This window comes from Parus major, chromosome 5 (genome assembly GCF_001522545.3).
Source record: "Parus major isolate Abel chromosome 5, Parus_major1.1, whole genome shotgun sequence".
NCBI lineage: Eukaryota > Metazoa > Chordata > Aves > Passeriformes > Paridae > Parus > Parus major.
The window spans coordinates 23,729,365-23,747,253 of record NC_031774.1 but is presented as its reverse complement, the minus strand read 5'-3'; the positions used below and the strand labels follow the sequence as shown (position 1 = coordinate 23,747,253).

General features: G+C 36.5%; 1 protein-coding gene across 12 annotated transcripts in view; it reads right to left on the bottom strand.

Moving 5' to 3' along the window:
• Positions 1-17,889, bottom strand: part of PHF21A (PHD finger protein 21A) — a 133,540-nt gene that overhangs the window by 94,722 nt on the left and 20,929 nt on the right. For all 12 annotated transcript variants that reach the window (XM_015631075.3, XM_015631079.3, XM_015631072.3 and 9 more), the window contains exons 2-3: positions 7,690-7,730; positions 4,103-4,238 (exon numbers count right to left, since the gene is read on the bottom strand). In XM_015631075.3, the coding sequence (XP_015486561.1) occupies positions 4,103-4,156 (54 nt within the window). In that variant the 5' untranslated portion in view covers positions 4,157-4,238; positions 7,690-7,730. The remainder of the gene's footprint in view (positions 1-4,102; positions 4,239-7,689; positions 7,731-17,889) is intronic.

Sequence of the window (17,889 nt, the reverse complement as noted above, 5' to 3'; positions counted from 1 at the left end):
TTACTTTACAGCATTTCAATAGCAAAGCCTGGAGTCCAATATTAAAACATTTCCAAACCCATTCTTATTAATACAGCAAAAGTACTGTATTAAGCCATCACTTGCTCCTCCTAAACAGCTCTTGAACAAGTGCTGCTTTTTAAGGACAATTTAAGCCAGCTGGGTAAGATAATCTAATAGCTGTATCTCTCTAGAACTGCTGCCCTCTTTGCTTGCAGTCACAAGAAACACAAACCACAGATAACCGCTGCAGGCACAAAAGCTGTTTGTATATTCAAGGGCAGAATGTTTCAAGTACTAAAGCTCTGCCTGTGTGTTGGCTTGGCTGGTACCAGATGGAAGACCCATGTTCGGAAGTATCTTTGCCACTTTTCTCCCTCAGAGAGAGATTGAGATCATTGTAGAAGAGATGCCCTCCACATCCAAAGAAAAACAGACAGATTGTTACCATTCACTATTCTTCCTCCCTCACTTCCTTCACGCAGCTGCAGGAGAACACTGTCTATTGCTAAGCAAGAAAAAAGTTACCAAAGAAAACCAGAGCCCAGAATGAAGACACAATGTAAACCAAAAACTTCTACTATCATTTTTGGGAAATTTGTAGAAATTTACATCTCTAATGTTTTCAAAGATTATGTCTTAGGTTTACTAGCTACATTTACACACATTTCTTTCATTGATCTGCTTTAATTACTTTTTGAACCAGGAAAACATTCTACATTCTGTGGTCATAAGTACCCAAGTTAAATTACAGGACTCTTATGTAAAAGGATGACCTCCTTTTTCTTTTGAATCTGTTTCCTTACAATGCAAGCATGAGGGACTAATACGATTACAGAAAACCAGAGCTGCCTTGAGTCAAGAGGAGCTGGAACCTGGACTTGATGATCCTTACAGATCCCTTCCAACTTAAGACATTGTGTGATTCTATGGCTGCTTCTCTATTCAGCTCCTTCTTACATTTTTTCCACACCACATATTCCTCCATCAGTCCTCACTTCTTCAGACTTAAAGTCTCCTCATGCACGAATCATTCCATTGCTTTGTTCACTCTTGGCACTCTTACATAATTCTCTAGTTTGTCTCTATCATCTGGAGACAAAGTTTAAAACTATGTGCAACACTCAAGTACTCTGTACTGCAAAAACTCCCTCCTCTGTGCCAAGAGCCAGTTCACAGCCTGCTATTGCAGATGTAAAACTGGCCCTGTTTTTCTGAAGTGCATCTCTTGGCATTTATCTACACTGAATATTATTGTTTCATCATGCTGCCATTCAGCATCACAGGAACACACTTAGCTTATTTTTCCTCGGCGCTTCCTGCCACATTGGAGCTTGACAAGCAACAAATCTGTTAGTTTTTACATAAAGTGATCCTGCAGACACAGTCATAAGACAATACAGTCAGTACCATAAACTCTTCATAAAATATTGCTAAATTTTTGGATCACACATTACAACGTCATGCAATCCTAAGGAAAAAAAATATTCTTCTTAAACATAAGCTAAACTTAAGTACTTTAAAAGCTACTGATCTTTTTCTCATGAAATAGGAGAAGGACAAGGATGCTTTAGGTTCCTACCACACATCAACTCAAGGAATCATCCATGAAACTCAACCCTTCTTTAAGAATAGCTAAATATTAGTCCTTTAACACCTCTTGTGATCAAAACAATGAAGAGTAGAGTGCTTCAAGTTTATTTAAGTCAATACAGTAGCAGAATGAACTACTTAGACTTGATGCATCTCTTCTCAGGACAAGCAATATAGCTTTGACATGGAAGACATTTGAATATTCAAGTTGTACACACATACAGAAGTGATCTGGTCAGGAGACATTCATGGTGGATCCTCTAATCATAGAAAGTAGACAAAAGAAGTAGCTTTTTCTGAGCAACTAAACGCCTTTTCTGGGTTCTTATTGGTAGTTCCAGATACACTTTGCCAAAGCATCAATATGAAAGCTTCAGACAGCATTCTGGAAGTGAAGCAGAAGAGGCAAAAGCCAAGGAGCTGTTCTACAAACAAAACTACATTATGAGCATCACTTGTACAGCCATGTAACCAGTCACAGGCAACATGCAGTATCAGGGAGCTGGGAGGGTTTGGCTACAGAGCTGAGCTGAATTCCTTATGGTCATCACAAACACCTGTCCACCAATTCCAAAAGGACAACAAACCATGACTTGGTAAGTCATGTTGGCAAGATTTATTAGAGAGTCCTCAGAAAAAGAAATACTAGAGAAGTAAAATATGACAAGAGACAATTCTTCATAAATCCTGAGTGAAAAGAAGGAACATATATGTTCTTGTTACAAAATTCAGAGCTATACAAGAAGTTTGAAGATTTTTTTAGTGCCAAAACCTGCTTAATTTCTATCAGTGTGTGTGCAGACAAGCAATAACCACACAAGCACAGTTCACAAAACCTTTATTGAAGCACCCAACATTTTGCTGCAAGTGTTGTTTTCCACTGTTAACATACAGACTTTTTCTTAGCCTTAATTATAGAAATATACAGCATCTTGAATCTAAAGAGACAACCTTTGATATAATGGTTTTTCTAGTTCCACCAACTAAAACCAAATCTAATTAAAGTTGATTTTTGTGCAGAGCTCCCTTTTAATGATGACTGGGAAAAGTTAAAACAAAGAAAGTCAAAAACCCAACCAATTTTAAGCTGTTAAAAAAACATCTTTTTGGGCATTTCTCAATCTTTCATCCCTGTTCATCAGTCATGATACGTTCATATGTCATTATGAACAGCTGCTAAAGATTATTCAAAATTCACAGGCTTAAAATTTTTGGTTCACTTGGGCATAAAGAAGAATGAAGATGCACACAAGAGGTAAATGCTGTCATGCAAACATGAGCATGATTAACATTTTGATTGCTTTACAGTAGTCAATACTTGAGAAAATTACTTACAGGCCTTAAAAATTTATATGTCTGCAGCAAAATGCCATGGGTAGTTTCTGAACTTCCTTACTTCCACAACAAAACTTCATTGAAGTTTTGAATACAAAGGCCTTGGAGTTACTGAGGAGAGCAAAATACTATCTGTAGTTCTGGAAATCCATCCTTAGCTTTTTCAGTTTTTTCTCCCTGGCTGGAAGTTGTATTTTGTTAAACCAGACATAGCTTGATTTTACTAATTCACCCATTCATGTCCTTGCAATATGTGCATCATTGCAGCAAGTACTGAATAAGCCATCCAGATCACATTTTAGACAAGTCACCAAGTAATTTTGAAACATTTTCCAAATTTCATATGATGGACTACACTGATCAGTATTATTTCTCATATATTTCTTATATCCATCATGTAACAGTTTGATTTTCAGATATCTGAAGAGCATCAGAAATACTTGTAGAACAGTGCTTAGAAAAGGTCTCATTGTTAAATTTAACATTTCAAGTTGGCAACTAGTCTATGTCTATAACAATTTTCTTCCAAGAATTAATATGCATATGTCCTCCTATATTTACTAAATTAAGTTTTAGTACCATTAGCTGTAATAGTTCCTCACTGGCATTGTAAAACAATGGCAAACTGCAACCTTACTGCCATATAGTATTGAACAGGTTACTAGTAAAAAGACCCAACATATAAAAATTTACAAAGCCCGAACACTACAACGTTTTGGTTATCAAAAATAAAGTTTAGAAGCTACTAAAGTAGAAGATATTCCAGAAGAGAAATACCAGATTAAACTATGCAGCACTATATACGTTTTATTTCAAAGTTCCTCCACCATATTCCTTCATTTCCAACTGAATATTGAAGCTGGTTTCAGAACATCAGAAAAACCTTCCAGACAGCAGCAGCTGAATACTGCTTCCAGAATGTTTTTATTACTGCTACAAAATACTAAAAAAAAAAATCCCCACCCACAGCTTGATATGTAGATTTTTCACATTTGCTAAAAAACAACAGGTGGTCAGGTCAAAATGCAAAGTATAAAATTCTGAAGTAGCTTCAAGCTTATAAAACAATTATTACTATAGTTGTAGTGCTATTGCTTAATGCTCCCATTAGTAGTAATACTGTCAGCAGTACTAATGCTGCTATTGCTTTAAAGCAAGAAAGTATATAATTTACCTGGTGAACCTGAATTTCCACTTTCAGAGCCTCCTGTAGAGTCTGCAGCTCCATTCTCTACCTTCTCCACTTTCTCTAAAAGTGTCTTTGCTGATTCCAGTGCCTTTAGTTTCTGGTTTCCTCTTTAACACCAGTCCTATAGAAAAATAAAGGTTTTATTTTGGTTAGTGAAGGAGAAGAGTCAATTTGAAAAAAGGAGGTTATAACACAACAGTAATTCAATAGTGAACTATATTCAAATGCAGCTTTCTAGCCTAAATACAGTCAGTCTTTTGAACACAAGAAATCTGCAGGCTCTACAAAATGCCTGCCTTGGAGTCATTTAGCCAAATTTGCTACTTCCCACATATCCCAAAGTTGACATACTTATCCCTTATCTTAGTTTGCAGGCAGCTATTTCCTACCAATATCCTATTGCAGTTGCATATTAAATTAGCAAATTTAACTACCAAGAACATTTTAAAAATCTGTGTAGATGAAAACTTATTCTGGAGAATAAAATTCTACAACCACAATGAATAGTTAAACTGAATGTACTGTATTAACACACTTCCATGATATGATAGAGCTGTTCTTAGATGGGACAGTGTGCATGTTACTTAACAGAACAACAGTAATATATTAATAACTCACTGCCTAAAGTTTGTGCCAAGTTAGTAATTTCAGTTGAAATCTGTTCTGAAGGAACAGAAGAGTGATATTAACCAGCACAAGACATTTCAAAAAGATTAATTTTATAATCTTTTTAATCTGGGAAATCTACTTGTAGATCATGAGTATAAAGTTTAGTATCTTCACTTGTACTACAAACAAATTAAACTCCCCAATCTCTAACATAAAAAAGCATTGTCAAACATACTTCTAAAATCCCTGAATGCTGGACAAGAGAATTTTTTTTCAGAAATATGTTAAAAGTATCGGCTTCTGAAACAGGATTAAGATTCCCATATGCTCAAATCATAGTGGACTTGTGTAAAAACATCTATAAATACATACATAGGAAAGTCACTGGAAAACATTATATAGCAAATTTTCCAGTCACTTTTTCATCCAGACACCACAATTAAGGAATTGCTGAAGTGTTAAAATAGTTCCTATTTTTTTTATTTTTTGAAAATTGCTCACAATCATTGCACAGGAGTTGTTGCCAACTCAGAGACCTTCCTAATGAGACTACAATGTTTTCAAAAGGGTCCTGACAGCTTTCATCAAACATGCAGGGTGTAAAAAGAGAGTAATTCCCATAAACTAAAGGATTTTATTTTGATGTTGTCTCACTACAGTAAACTGAAGTAGAGGACAAATTTGTGAACTCCTGAAAATAAAAAAAATGTTGAAGGTGTGTGTTTTGGTTTGTTCATTTATCATTTATCTTTTCAAACAGAAATATGTTGCAAAAAGAGAAGACTATAAAGGGGAGTTAAAAAGTATTATTTTAAAACTCTTTGTCAGTGTTGTCTGCTGTTAGCTTAAAGTTACTTATTTAAATAACAAAGGCCCGATTAAACTTTCTAGCCAACACATGAAATGACCTTCTGCAAGGGCCTCTCCCACATGTGACACAGATGAGTGAAAACAGCTGCCTTTGCAGCACTAGTCTCTATAAAATTGTAATCTCTATCAAGGGATACATGTAAATTACATATAGTTCCCTGCTCTATTACCACAAATAGTAATGAGAAAACAGAATCACAGATTATTACTTCCACTCACTGACAAGAACAATTACAGCATGCTTCAAGTCCCTACCATAGCAGTTTCAAAAGAAGCCATGCTTCAGAAAACCATGTTGGAGACTGGTTAATGAAAATTGGAACCCACTCTAGAGGGAAGAAGTCTTTTTCTGCCTTGGAAAGTCAGTTTCAGGGTAAAGACAGGCAGACACGGTCAGTTTCTTTCTCAGTGTGTCTTCAAAAAATCAGAAGGCACATATGATGAATCGCTCCTATCACTCTGTAGCTACATGCTAACTTCAAAGTTGAGTGCAGAACAGCAAAACAGTTATCTCAACTGAGAATATAAAAAACATTCACTTAAATATATGTTAAATATATGTTACTGTAAAGTCCAATATATGTTCATGGCAAATATGACACATTATTTCTGTAAAAGAACATATCTAGAGATTGAACAACTTCTATTAACGCACAACTTAATTTGACAGATAGAAATTGTAGTATTGACGGTTCATAAAAACTAATCCAAGATAATTGCATCTATGCTTTGAACAGCTAGCAAGATTTTTCAAAATTAATTTTTAAGAGGTTCAAAAAAAGGTGACACTGCCCTGCAGACAAAAGTAGTTGCTCAGCCTAGATATGTTTATAGGGTATAAACATGAAAAAATGGATTTAATTTCAAAGTTTGGTCAAGTTGCCAAATTCTGAATATAAAATATATACAATTGTTTCTTTCTAGAACTTTCAGTATTTCTGAACTTTCATTCTTTTAGACTGAACTTAAAGAGAAGATTTAAAAACTTAAGTTCAGTAGCATTATAAATTACCTATAATACCACATTCAAAGAGGTGTAAAACCATCTCTGAATTAATCACAGAACATGGTACATTTTCCACTTTACTCTTATGACAGTGGAACTATTTCAAATAAGAAGCTTGTAGATGACTGAACCTGCATGGGTGGCTTGGCCTGCAAAAATTCTTAATCCTATTATTTTTAAAGGAAAACAAGCAAATGCCTTGCTCAATGTGAGAATTGCTGATTTCCAAAAGGAAGGCACATGATTCAGGAGTACATGCATCTCTTGTACATCCAGACATACTTCCAAGCCTCAGCCAGGAAGAACACTGAGCAAGAGGTAAATTAGGCATTTTTGGATGGATTTCAACTGTTAGAGGCAACAGTCCTCCATTCAATTTCTTGCTGGCATTCATTTATTACCAATAATCACTTATTTCTATAGTGGTTGCTTCAAGACCTATAATTTCATACCCAGATAAGTGCCCCAAGGCACTGCATATAGACTTTTTAAATATTCAAAGACTGAATGAAACCTTAAACTCTACAATAATCATATAAGTGCATTCATACTTCTGTTATCTCAATTAAATACAATCTACATGGGAACCTCTAAAATATCACAATACTATTTCAACTTTGCCTATTTTGGAAGCTACACCAGAAACACAGCTGACACGGCATAGATATTTATATAAAAAAAGGTAGGACACACACAAAGCCATGAATGCCTTCTGTGTGTATAGAAAAACCCTGAATAACTCAGAATTTTAGAAAGAAGTCTTTCTGAGCCAAAAATCCTTTCAAATAAATTTGGTTTTCACATTACACAGAAAAAAAATAATGTAACATTCTTTTTTTTGAGTAGATGAATTTAAATGTCCATTGTACTTATAGACCCTTGGGCCCAAATCTCAGCCTTACAGAGATTTTATTTATGAGACTGGGGCTTCCATCAGACACGTTTACTTTTTAAGACTTAATTCCTGAATATAAGAATAGATAGAATTTCAGTTTCAGTAACAATCAAACTTTTCCAGGAACGGATGCCATCTCTTCATATCATCTATTCTTAGGTAAGCCATTTTAGCCTTGGAAGAAGTACTTACCAGTTTTGAGTAAGTTATTCCTTTCAGCTCTCTACACCCTCCTACAAAAGAAAAACAACAACAACAACAAAAAAAGATAATTACAAATATTTTAACTAGAATTTGAAGCAAAAAAAAAATCAGTTAATTGGAAAGATGGAGAGGGAAGGGTTGGGATTTTAGAAAGGGGGTTTTGGTTGGTTTTTCTTCAGGGGAGTTGGAATTTCTTTTTAAATGCTGAAGGTAACTATATAACACCACTTTGAAAGAAAATCTGTTTGAAGTGCCAGGGAAAACTAAGGAGATCTACAATTTTAATCTGGATTAAAACACACACTATTACTGTCACTAGGGGGAGAAACAATTAGAGGTACAAATTTTTCTAGTTCTGTGCAAGGTCAGTGTCCCCCTCCTGTAAAGGGAAAGACCTTGTCTCCATTACATTTATTAAGATCTATATCGTAAGTCCTGTCAGTTGCCACAGCTAAATTATGACAAGGTTACCCACCCTGGACATTTGCCCACTGTGTCTGCTAGAGGTTACACCAACACTCAAAGATGGTAGAGCGAGTGGTAGCTCAGCACAGTCACAAGAGCTCAAACCCCAGAATACTGCTGAGGACTGAAACAAACAGCAGTGTAAGCCAATATGATGGGACACAAAGTGTGGAGGCCGAGAAGAGGCACTGCCCGTTACGCTGCTGGGTCATGGGTAGAACATTCTGTAGCACAGAAAGGTAATGCCTCTGAAATCACCACATGAATCATAAAAATCTCATGAGTCAGAGTTCTAAAAAGATAGTTACAATATAAATGATAACTCATTTGCTCAATTACTTTGCCTGATGCTAAGAAAAAGGCTCCAAAATACTCCCAATTTTCTAGTAAAATACTAGAATATTAGCGTATTTGAAGCTTTAACTTCACAGCTAACAAGATCTTCGCAGATGTTTCCATCCACACGTAAGTCATCACAGAGCTGAAGTTTAAGCCCCAGCCTTATAAAAAGATATAGCAGTAGAAAATCACAGTTATCTCTTGCTCATTGCAGACCAGCACAAGTGGAGGGTTTCCATTCACTAACCAGAAGAACTGTGTGCTGGTGACCACTGAGAACAGGAAACAGGAAGCCTACTTCTGGCAGTAACAGTATCGTCAGTCTCCTAGTCTTGAATTTTAGCATGCATTTTGAACCACAGAATATTAGAGATGATATTTAATTTTAGACCAATTTCAGGCTAGTTTACATAACATCCAGCTGCTAGCGTGACAGGTTATGAACTGGGAAGCATGGACTGTTTTGTGGTTGTATTGAAAAAGTTAAGTACATTCGCTCTGGATGCTACAGAATTTTAAATACTGTCATTTTTTAGGGTGCTGGAGACAGGTATTATTCTCAAACTCGATTTGTTTCTTCTCGGTATTAAAATCCTACTTGTCACCTCCGCCTCCCACTATCAATCAGTCACTTAATTGGTCGAGAAACCTATAGAGGAAGCCCTTTCATCATGCAAGTACTAAGTGCCCTCTTCAACCAGCGACTACAACTATCTGTCCATGCTATTAATAAAAAAATAAATTAAAAACAAAATCTCACTGCTTTAAATTACTGCCTTTGGAAAGCTGAACAAATCAGTCAGTATGACACATCTGCAAATACAGTCTTAGAACAAATAAGCATGATTTTTATTTAAAAAAAGAAAAATATCAATTTACTTGTAGCACAAGTACACACAACCTGACAAGAAAGCTGTCATTTAAAAATAACAGCAACTGTTCCTTCCTTCCTTTTTTCCCCCTACGTAGAGACTCGCCTCCATAGCAGGACCCTAGCTCCATCAAGATGGAACTGTGCAGAAAAAAGCTGCACAGTTATAAACCTTTAGATTGCATTTAATCTTGCTGCAACCCCAGACTCAGAAGCCAGGAGCTCCCAAGGACAAAGTTTAGAACACAAGGAGTTTAATCGTGACTATCCAAGTGAACCACTGTGTTGCCTTGGAGAAGTCACTTAGAGAGGACCTATATAGGGAATGGAAATACATTTGCATCCTCTTCTGTACATAATTTACTACAGGCTTTTTCTTAAGTGTTTAGAACAGGTTAACCTTTGAATGTCAAACCTCTGGCAACACAAAATTCTGCCCTCACGCAGGTATCCTATTTTTACTAACATCCCTGCCTCATTTAGTAGGGAGGACAAGCACAAAGAATGAAGTATCAATTGAATTTCTTGTCATTCTGAACTTTTAATTTCCATGGCTTTTTAAACTCAACATCTAAGCCCTATGACAAATCAAAAATTGGTTTCTTCATAAGCAGCATACTAATAAGAGCCACAGAAAAATTTGTGCCTGATACAGGCAAGTTTTCTTAGAGAATTGAGAGAGAGAAATTAAGAACAAATACTCAAGGACTGGTAACCCCAAGCCTCTTAAACAGATTTAAGTTTTCAACTGTTTTTAGCATTTTTATAGTAGAGAACAGCATATGACCAACTATATCTGCAACTTTGGCTCTTGACTACTCTCTGTACTTGTGGATACTGGGAACCAACACAGAATAGTATTAATGAAAAAGGGATAAAGTCTGCTCTGCAGATGAAATGAGATTATTTCTTGTTCACAGCAAAAGTACATATAGAAACTCACACTACCTTTCTCATTCTCACTACAAAACACATTAGAAAGTTAAGATTAGACAGCTCAAAATCACTCATATCAATAGAGAAGTATGAAGAGTTTAGCATTATACAGGGATTTCTGACAAAAACTTCAACAGGAAAAATGTATCACAAAATCTCAGCTATCCAATTTACTGAGGTAGCCTTTTGAAGGCTCTAGAGACATGCTGTAAATTGTCTAAGGTAGGAGCCTGCAAGGTTAACTCTAGGATTGTTACAGTATTTTGGGGGTTTTTAAACCCCAAGTCTGGGAGTCAAATTAAGAGCACTGCCTTCTTCCCAAAATATATATCTGTGATTAGAAAAGTTACTCATTTCAGGGGACCATTATAAAAACTAAGATCTCAAAACTCCTGTTTAAGGCTTGGTAGTACCTGAGGACATCAGAAGAACACATGGTGGTGAAAACATTTTAACATACAACACCTGAAGGCTTAAGACTATTTAAATGCTAATTATCTGTATATTAAGATGTCTGGTTATAACAATTAGGTACTTATTATTACCTTCAAATTATACAATAAAGTTTATGCTACTGTAACCAGAGACTCACTTGTAAAAACTGAAAATAATAAAATGTCATGTTCAGTAATTTTTTCTTTGCATTTTTCCTAACTCTAGAAACTAGCAAATGTTTACTCTCAGACCATGGAACTCTATACATTCATATCATGTTACAATATTTAATTATGTATATTTTACTTTTCGCCAAAAGGCTCTTGGTCTTGTTCAGTGCACAGAATGAAATCAGAAAAAAAATATAAAGGACTAATTGCTGTGCATAGGCAATTGTGAACCTGATATTCTTTTACATTTCAGATAACTGTTCTACAATGTGAGGGTAAAGCATTATTAATTTTATTTCTTTTTTGTGCGCAAAATACAAACCACACAGAAGAGTTTCAGAGTTTTTTCTCTGGACTTTTGTTTTTAGATGTGAACTCCCCAAAGCAACGGCTCTCCCTGCTATATTTAAATGACATCCTGTAGATAGAGAGCACTCTATCACTATCTCCTAAGAAAACAAGTCATAGCAGATACTTTACTGCGATTTTCAAGTTCCCAATTCATATTCCTTCACAGAGTGGGATTTCTGCAGTCTTAAGACCAAACACAGGCCAGACAGGGTATATAACCAATTTCAAATTACATTATTATAAGGCTCACATTTCAATGACCATCAATAGTGCTGGTGCTGTTGCTTCTGTGATAAAAACAAGCCTCCTTTCTGCCAATGCATGGACTCTGATCTTGGTGTTGTGCTGCAGCTGGGAGAATTCCCAGTCAGCCCCAGTAACACATGCCAGGCAGGTGGTAAAGGGACCAACAGGATTCCTCAAGATAAATGAAGAATGAACTGAACTGTACAAGCCATGTCTTCCAGTTTGTCCATCTGTACAACTGCTCTCTCCTCCTCCATCCTTATCCCCACACAATACTGATGGATTAAGCTCCTCCTAAACTGGTCAAGGAGCCTGGATTTTCTGCTTATGCATACAGACAACTTACAGGATTCAAACTACAAACTTCAGTTCTATCTAAAAGTTCTTCAACTGCTATGATTCACCATGAAACAAAAGCAGTTTGGAACTCAAGACTGACTTCACTTGGGGATAGATTGCTTCACCTTCCCTGAAACACTTCATAAAACCATCAAACTAAGTTTAAATAGAAGTGTGCAACATCATTTGTCTTTGCAGAAGCAGTACTATATTTAACACATAGAAAACAAGCTAGACCATCTCTAATGTAAAGATAAAACCACTTCACAAGCTGATTCTTAAAATATCCACCTAAACTTGCCATGGCACTAAACACATGTAAATAGTTGAGAGTTACCCTCTTAGCTCTTGTCCTATGACTACAGCTCCACTGGGCATCAGTAACTCTTCCTGAACAGTTTTTCCTAGTATCTTGGGGGTGGGGAGGAGTATGAAATCACACTCTGGAAAAATGATAAAACTACATTTGGCCTAGCAGAAAATTAGCACAAACATCTTTTAAAACCTCATAATCATTTCTGTCACTTGAGCAGATTCAAGATATGTTACTCTCTACTTTGTATAACCTGTGCATAAACCTCTCTTCTTTGCACAGTCTTAGCCTATTTCTTGAATCAGAGAAGCCTCTCTAACCTATGAGCATTAGTAAGCCTGGCAGAAGTTCTTTCTGACAAGGTATCAAGGGCTCCCCATTTAACCTAACATTCATAAAACTACTATCAGAAAAATACTCCTTTCTTTACCCAGACACCAGTGTGCAGGGACATTTTAAAACACTGTTTCATTCAGAAGTTATAGTATTGCAGAGCCTCACTTGGCTCAGTGAGTTACTATTCACCAGGTTCTAGGTACACACAAAATCATCTTATATGCAGTGTGGCTAAATTCTTGCTCATGTAAAAAAAGTGGTATGACCTGGATTTTTATTTCAGTGAATTACTTTTCAGAAGGACTGTTTAGCTAAATACACAGCAAGAGAACTCCCAGTACTAATAAGGTCTATAAGTTTGTTATACTAACAATGCAACAGCAAAGTTTCATATTTGAAGAAGGGAGCAGAGGAAATTTTTGCAAAATTAAAGTATTTACATGATGTGAAGGTATAAATCAGCAGAAGGCAGAGTTAGGCCTGTTTCTAAAAATTTTTTGCTGCATTATTCAACATTCCATAAAGTTGCTGGAAACATGGGTTGTTTGGGATTATTTTTTATAAACATTGTTTAACAGTTTAATTTCAAAACTATGTCATTTAATCTGTTAAGTCTTAAAACTGCAATTTTTATTTTTTAATTATTTTCAGGAATTTACACAGTATATTTACCACTGGGAGGGAAAATAAGTTGGAAGGTCAACAGAAAACAGAAGGAGCTGTCCCCTCCTAGCTGTAATAGCCCACTGTTCAGTCTCAAAATTTATAAGAAATGCAATGGGAAGTTATTTGAATGTTTATGCTTTACAGTTTGGTTTTGTTTTTTAATATTATGTCTAGCAAAATCAGTTTATTAACCTATATTGTTCTTAATCTGTGTCGCAAATTTCTCATTCCAGTCCCTGATAAGCCAGTTCCTGCCTTCCTTTCATACTTCAGAGACAGAGGACTACTTGGGAAAAAGGGGAGGAGAGGGAGTTAGAGGAGAAGACTCTTTCTAGAAAGAGCTCACCTATAAATCCTTATAATTGATTTAACAACTGAAGATGCAGGGAACAAGAAAAAAATTAAGAAAACTCTACCCCAGCACCAATTAAACTTGTTTTCACCCTGAAATTCCATTAAGAAGGGAGGGATCTCTGATTTCTAGTTTTATCCTTCTAAACATGAGGAGAAATTTCTTATTGAGTGCCAAACCCTTTTTCCCCTCCTAGCAACCCACTTTATCTTGGAAAGAAATGACTTGTGGGAATGATACATTAGTGAGGCAGAACTGCCGTAAGAGTTTTGGGAAGAGGTCCAGAGTACAAAAGGAGATGATCTGGGTAGTGTTGCAAGACTGCAGGCATGAAATGCAAAACTAGAAGTACCTCTGACTATCACTGGAAGTACAACTCCATTTCTGACAGAGAGAACCTCAGGTATGTGCATGTCCTGCTTGTCCAGACTATTCTCTGAATTTTATCTATCTGACAGAGACGTTCAGACGACACCAAAAAAATGTCAGAAGAGCAGCCAACGCCTCACCGACACAGCAGTGACACTCAAGGACAGCCTCGGCCTTCCATTTCCACGGGAAAAGAGGTGCTGTTACCGCAGTCGGCCAGCAGGGGGAAATGCCAAACAAGTGAAGGGGAAAAAAAAGTTAAAAGAGAAAACACTAAACGTAAGGAATAAAATCCGACAAACCACACACATCTCCTCAGTGGAGATGGAAGGAAGAGATTCTGCTCTCGGAGAGAGAAAGCAGGAGAAATGAAGTATATATGACTCAAAGCATTCTTTCAGAATTTAGAAAGGAAACAGTGAAAGTGCAAGTTCAAAACACAAACAAGTAAAGGCAAGCTTTCAGTTTCATGTCAGCACAGTGACTGCAAATCAATTAAAGTCTTCTTAAATCTAGCGTTTTAACGAAAAGCAAAATATTGTGACTAAAGAACTGAGAGAACTAAGCTGAAAGATTATATATTTTTAAAGGACTATACAACATGAATGTATGAACTAATTTGTTTAAAGTGAGCACACATATTCTAGAAGACCATTCCATATTACACCAGACTTCATATTACATTTATACAGAATCTCAAGAGCCTGGGCTTTTTGCTTTTTTTCCCCAAAGAGATTTCAGAACAGCAGGGCTCCAATTAGAGACCCTGAATTTCCTTCTGCCTTTAAATATTACCTATACAGCATTTCCATGCTTATGAAGTATAGTGAAACTACTTAAAAGCAGGGTTGGTTAAGTGAATAAATCTGTGTTAAATGCATTTTGATGAAGGGCAACTTGCATGTAACAGACAGGAAACAAACACAATTCCACAATGTGTTTTAAAATTAAGAAGTAAAAAAACAAAATGTGATAATTTGATGAACAAAGAAATTTAACAGGCATTTGCAATGAAGAAAAAAAGACAAGCCCTGCAATCACAAGGGCTTTCTGTTTTAAATATCACTGGCTGAGAATCACAAGGAGCAGCAGTGAGATTTTCAGTGACAGATTTAGGGAGATTAGCTACACAAGCTTGTACTGATGTTACCGTTCCACAAATTTCAGACAGAAGCCATGTACCCATGTAATAACATGCAAACATTTAAAAATGCAGGTGTACTGTGATTAGTGATTATATAGCAGGGTACCTTAAAATAACAGGTAATCTTTTATAGTTCTGTACTTATAAAGTTCTTTCAAAATCAGATGCTGTACTTTCAATAAAACTCATCTCAATGTGTCCATGAAACCTAAATGACATAAATGACAAACTAAATGACAGTTTGTCAAGCATGCACAAGGAGCTTAGACTACCAGTATATGAGACCTAAGTGAAGCCTAGTTCTGCTTCAAGTTTATAGTTCTACCTTCAGTTTCTTTCTTATTGTTTAGCCTGCAGGTTAAATAACACTCCACAGTCAGCTAATCTATTTGGCCAAGGCACTCTCCCTCACGTCCTCTTCCAGCTGTAAGGTCCTACCTACAGCAGTTCCCCCTTTTTCTGGAGGGAATGGTGGGTGAAGGGGTGTCACACTCCACAAAAAGTTGAAGTGATTCACAGATTGGTCAGGGGAACATCATGCACAAGTTTAAGCAGTAGAAGCACTGTGTTGGCAACAGAAAGGGAGACCTTCCTTCCTTCTTTCAGCAGTTATCAAGTTCCAGTGTGTTATACTGGGTACAGGACTGAGCACTTTACTGATTCTTTTTAATTAAAACAATCATCAAGAAGTGACCTTTCACTTTCCCCACGTGGTCAGAAACTTGGCTTGTGAGTTACATTTTCAATGACAGAGTCACATTTGAACATCCTTTTCATTTTGAAACTGGAAGCCTACAGAACAACTAGGGATAAAGATGCAGTTTGAGATTGGCAGTCCTGAATTATTTTTGTTCTGCTTGTTACTCAGGCAAAATAGAAATCACTATTATCTGTGCACCTCATTATGGCACAGGCATTCTTTAAATATTAAGCCAACGTATGCTGGCTTTGCTATGGTCAACTTTCATGTCAAAATACTGCAACAGGTACTGGGCCACACTTAGTCTGTCACAGTTCTTATAATAAACTGGACTCTTCAATTTAATTATTTCACCATGTGCATTAAAAAGAAACCATTTAATGTACATAAGGCACAGTAGCATAAACTTGAAAATTAGCTGATAATATACATTCTTGTATTCTCCTACTTTATAATACTGAAAAATACTTATAAGAATACTTCTAAGAATATAGGAGTTCATTTCCTCTTATGTCGAGCTTCCATTTTAACAGGAAGCGACATGGCTGAAAATGAGAAACTATACATAAATTTTTGCCTTTACAACACTACAGATCACTTGCTCTAATATGTTAGGCCTCTAAATTATTGACAAAGGACGATATGAAAATGATTTGTTGGTGAACAGATGTTCACATGAAAAAAGTATCAAAAGAACAATAGTTTGTTTCAATCTGTCTTCAGATTTTACGAACAACATGAAAAAGGTAATGCTTCTCACCCGCTAAATGTGATTTTTTTTTTTGTTTTCCTAGAATGAATACTGGCAATTTAATTTCACAAAGTTCTATGTAAAACAGTATCAGAGTTCTGTTGATTCTGTCAGGTGCTCTGAACTCTGAAAAGGTGGCTGGGACCCTCTGCTGCTACCGGACAGGTATCACATTTTTCTCTCCTTTTGACTACAACATCTCTTCTAAGTACAGCTTGCTCGCATTTAGTAAAAACCATTCTCATTCTATATTTGTATTTGACTCACTTTTTAGCAAATCAAACTTAATTCAATTTCACCAGCTATTATTTCATTAAACCATGTTGTCATTTTGGCATTCCTGATGTCCTGAGCACAGAGATCAGCAAAGAAAGTAAAAAAAAAAAAAAAAAAAAAAAGACCAGCTTGCTTAAGACCGTCAAACAGTAAGCATTATATTCCCTGTGTAGAGATTAGTTAGATAAGGATCAATAAGGTTTCCATGTGTTTCTAGTTTTGTGTACTGATAAATTATGATAGAGCATGTAAAGGTATCAATGTATTTCACACGTAGCCTAAATAAAAAGGCAGCAAACAGAATTAGGTAAAACATGCTTGTTTCAAACTCTGAACATACCAGAATACTGAAAGCTCCTTTCTCTCCCCCTCCATCCCAAAATAAAAGCGTGAGTGAGAAGGGATTTCATTACATTCTTAGAACTGTGAGAAGCGAAGTCAAAGGCAGCCAGTGGCGTTTAGCATGCAGGCTGTACACACTCCCAAGTACGTCACACTGACAAAACATGCTGGTGGAGCTATCTGCCTTCCCAAGGCCTCCAACGCACTGTCGCTAGGCCTAAATCAGGTAGCTCTGTGTGCAGTGCTGCTGCAGATGAGCAAGAGTCCACCCCTTCTCCCCGTTTCCCTTACATTTAACTACCAGATTGTTCCAGCATCAGCTTTTTCTCTCTGCTTCCTTCAGCAGTAATGACTGTATTTAAAAAGACAACAGCATCACAATTTACTGTGCAAGATTCGGCCCTATTTTTTTTTCTTTTTTACTACACTAGCTCCCCTGCAGCTTCTGAGCCATTGTCGGCTGTTGTTTTTTGTTCCTTGAATGCAACAGGACTTGGCCTGCCAGGCTGCATCACTGTTTTCACAGCACACCTCTAAGAGGAAGAAAATCTCCTCTTCCCTACTTCCTGCTGAGCACTGTGAATATTTGGGTTTCTCCTTTCTCCCAACAGATACACAAGTCTAACACTGTTGAATATTCACACATTCCTCTCTTTCAACACCAATTCCTTCTTTGTTTTTTTTCATACAAAACTATTAAAGGAAGGTGTAATTAAGCTGTGGCCCAAGTACCTCAGAAGTTCTTTTATAGAGAACTCGATTCTGCTGCCAGGACAGTCCTATTCTG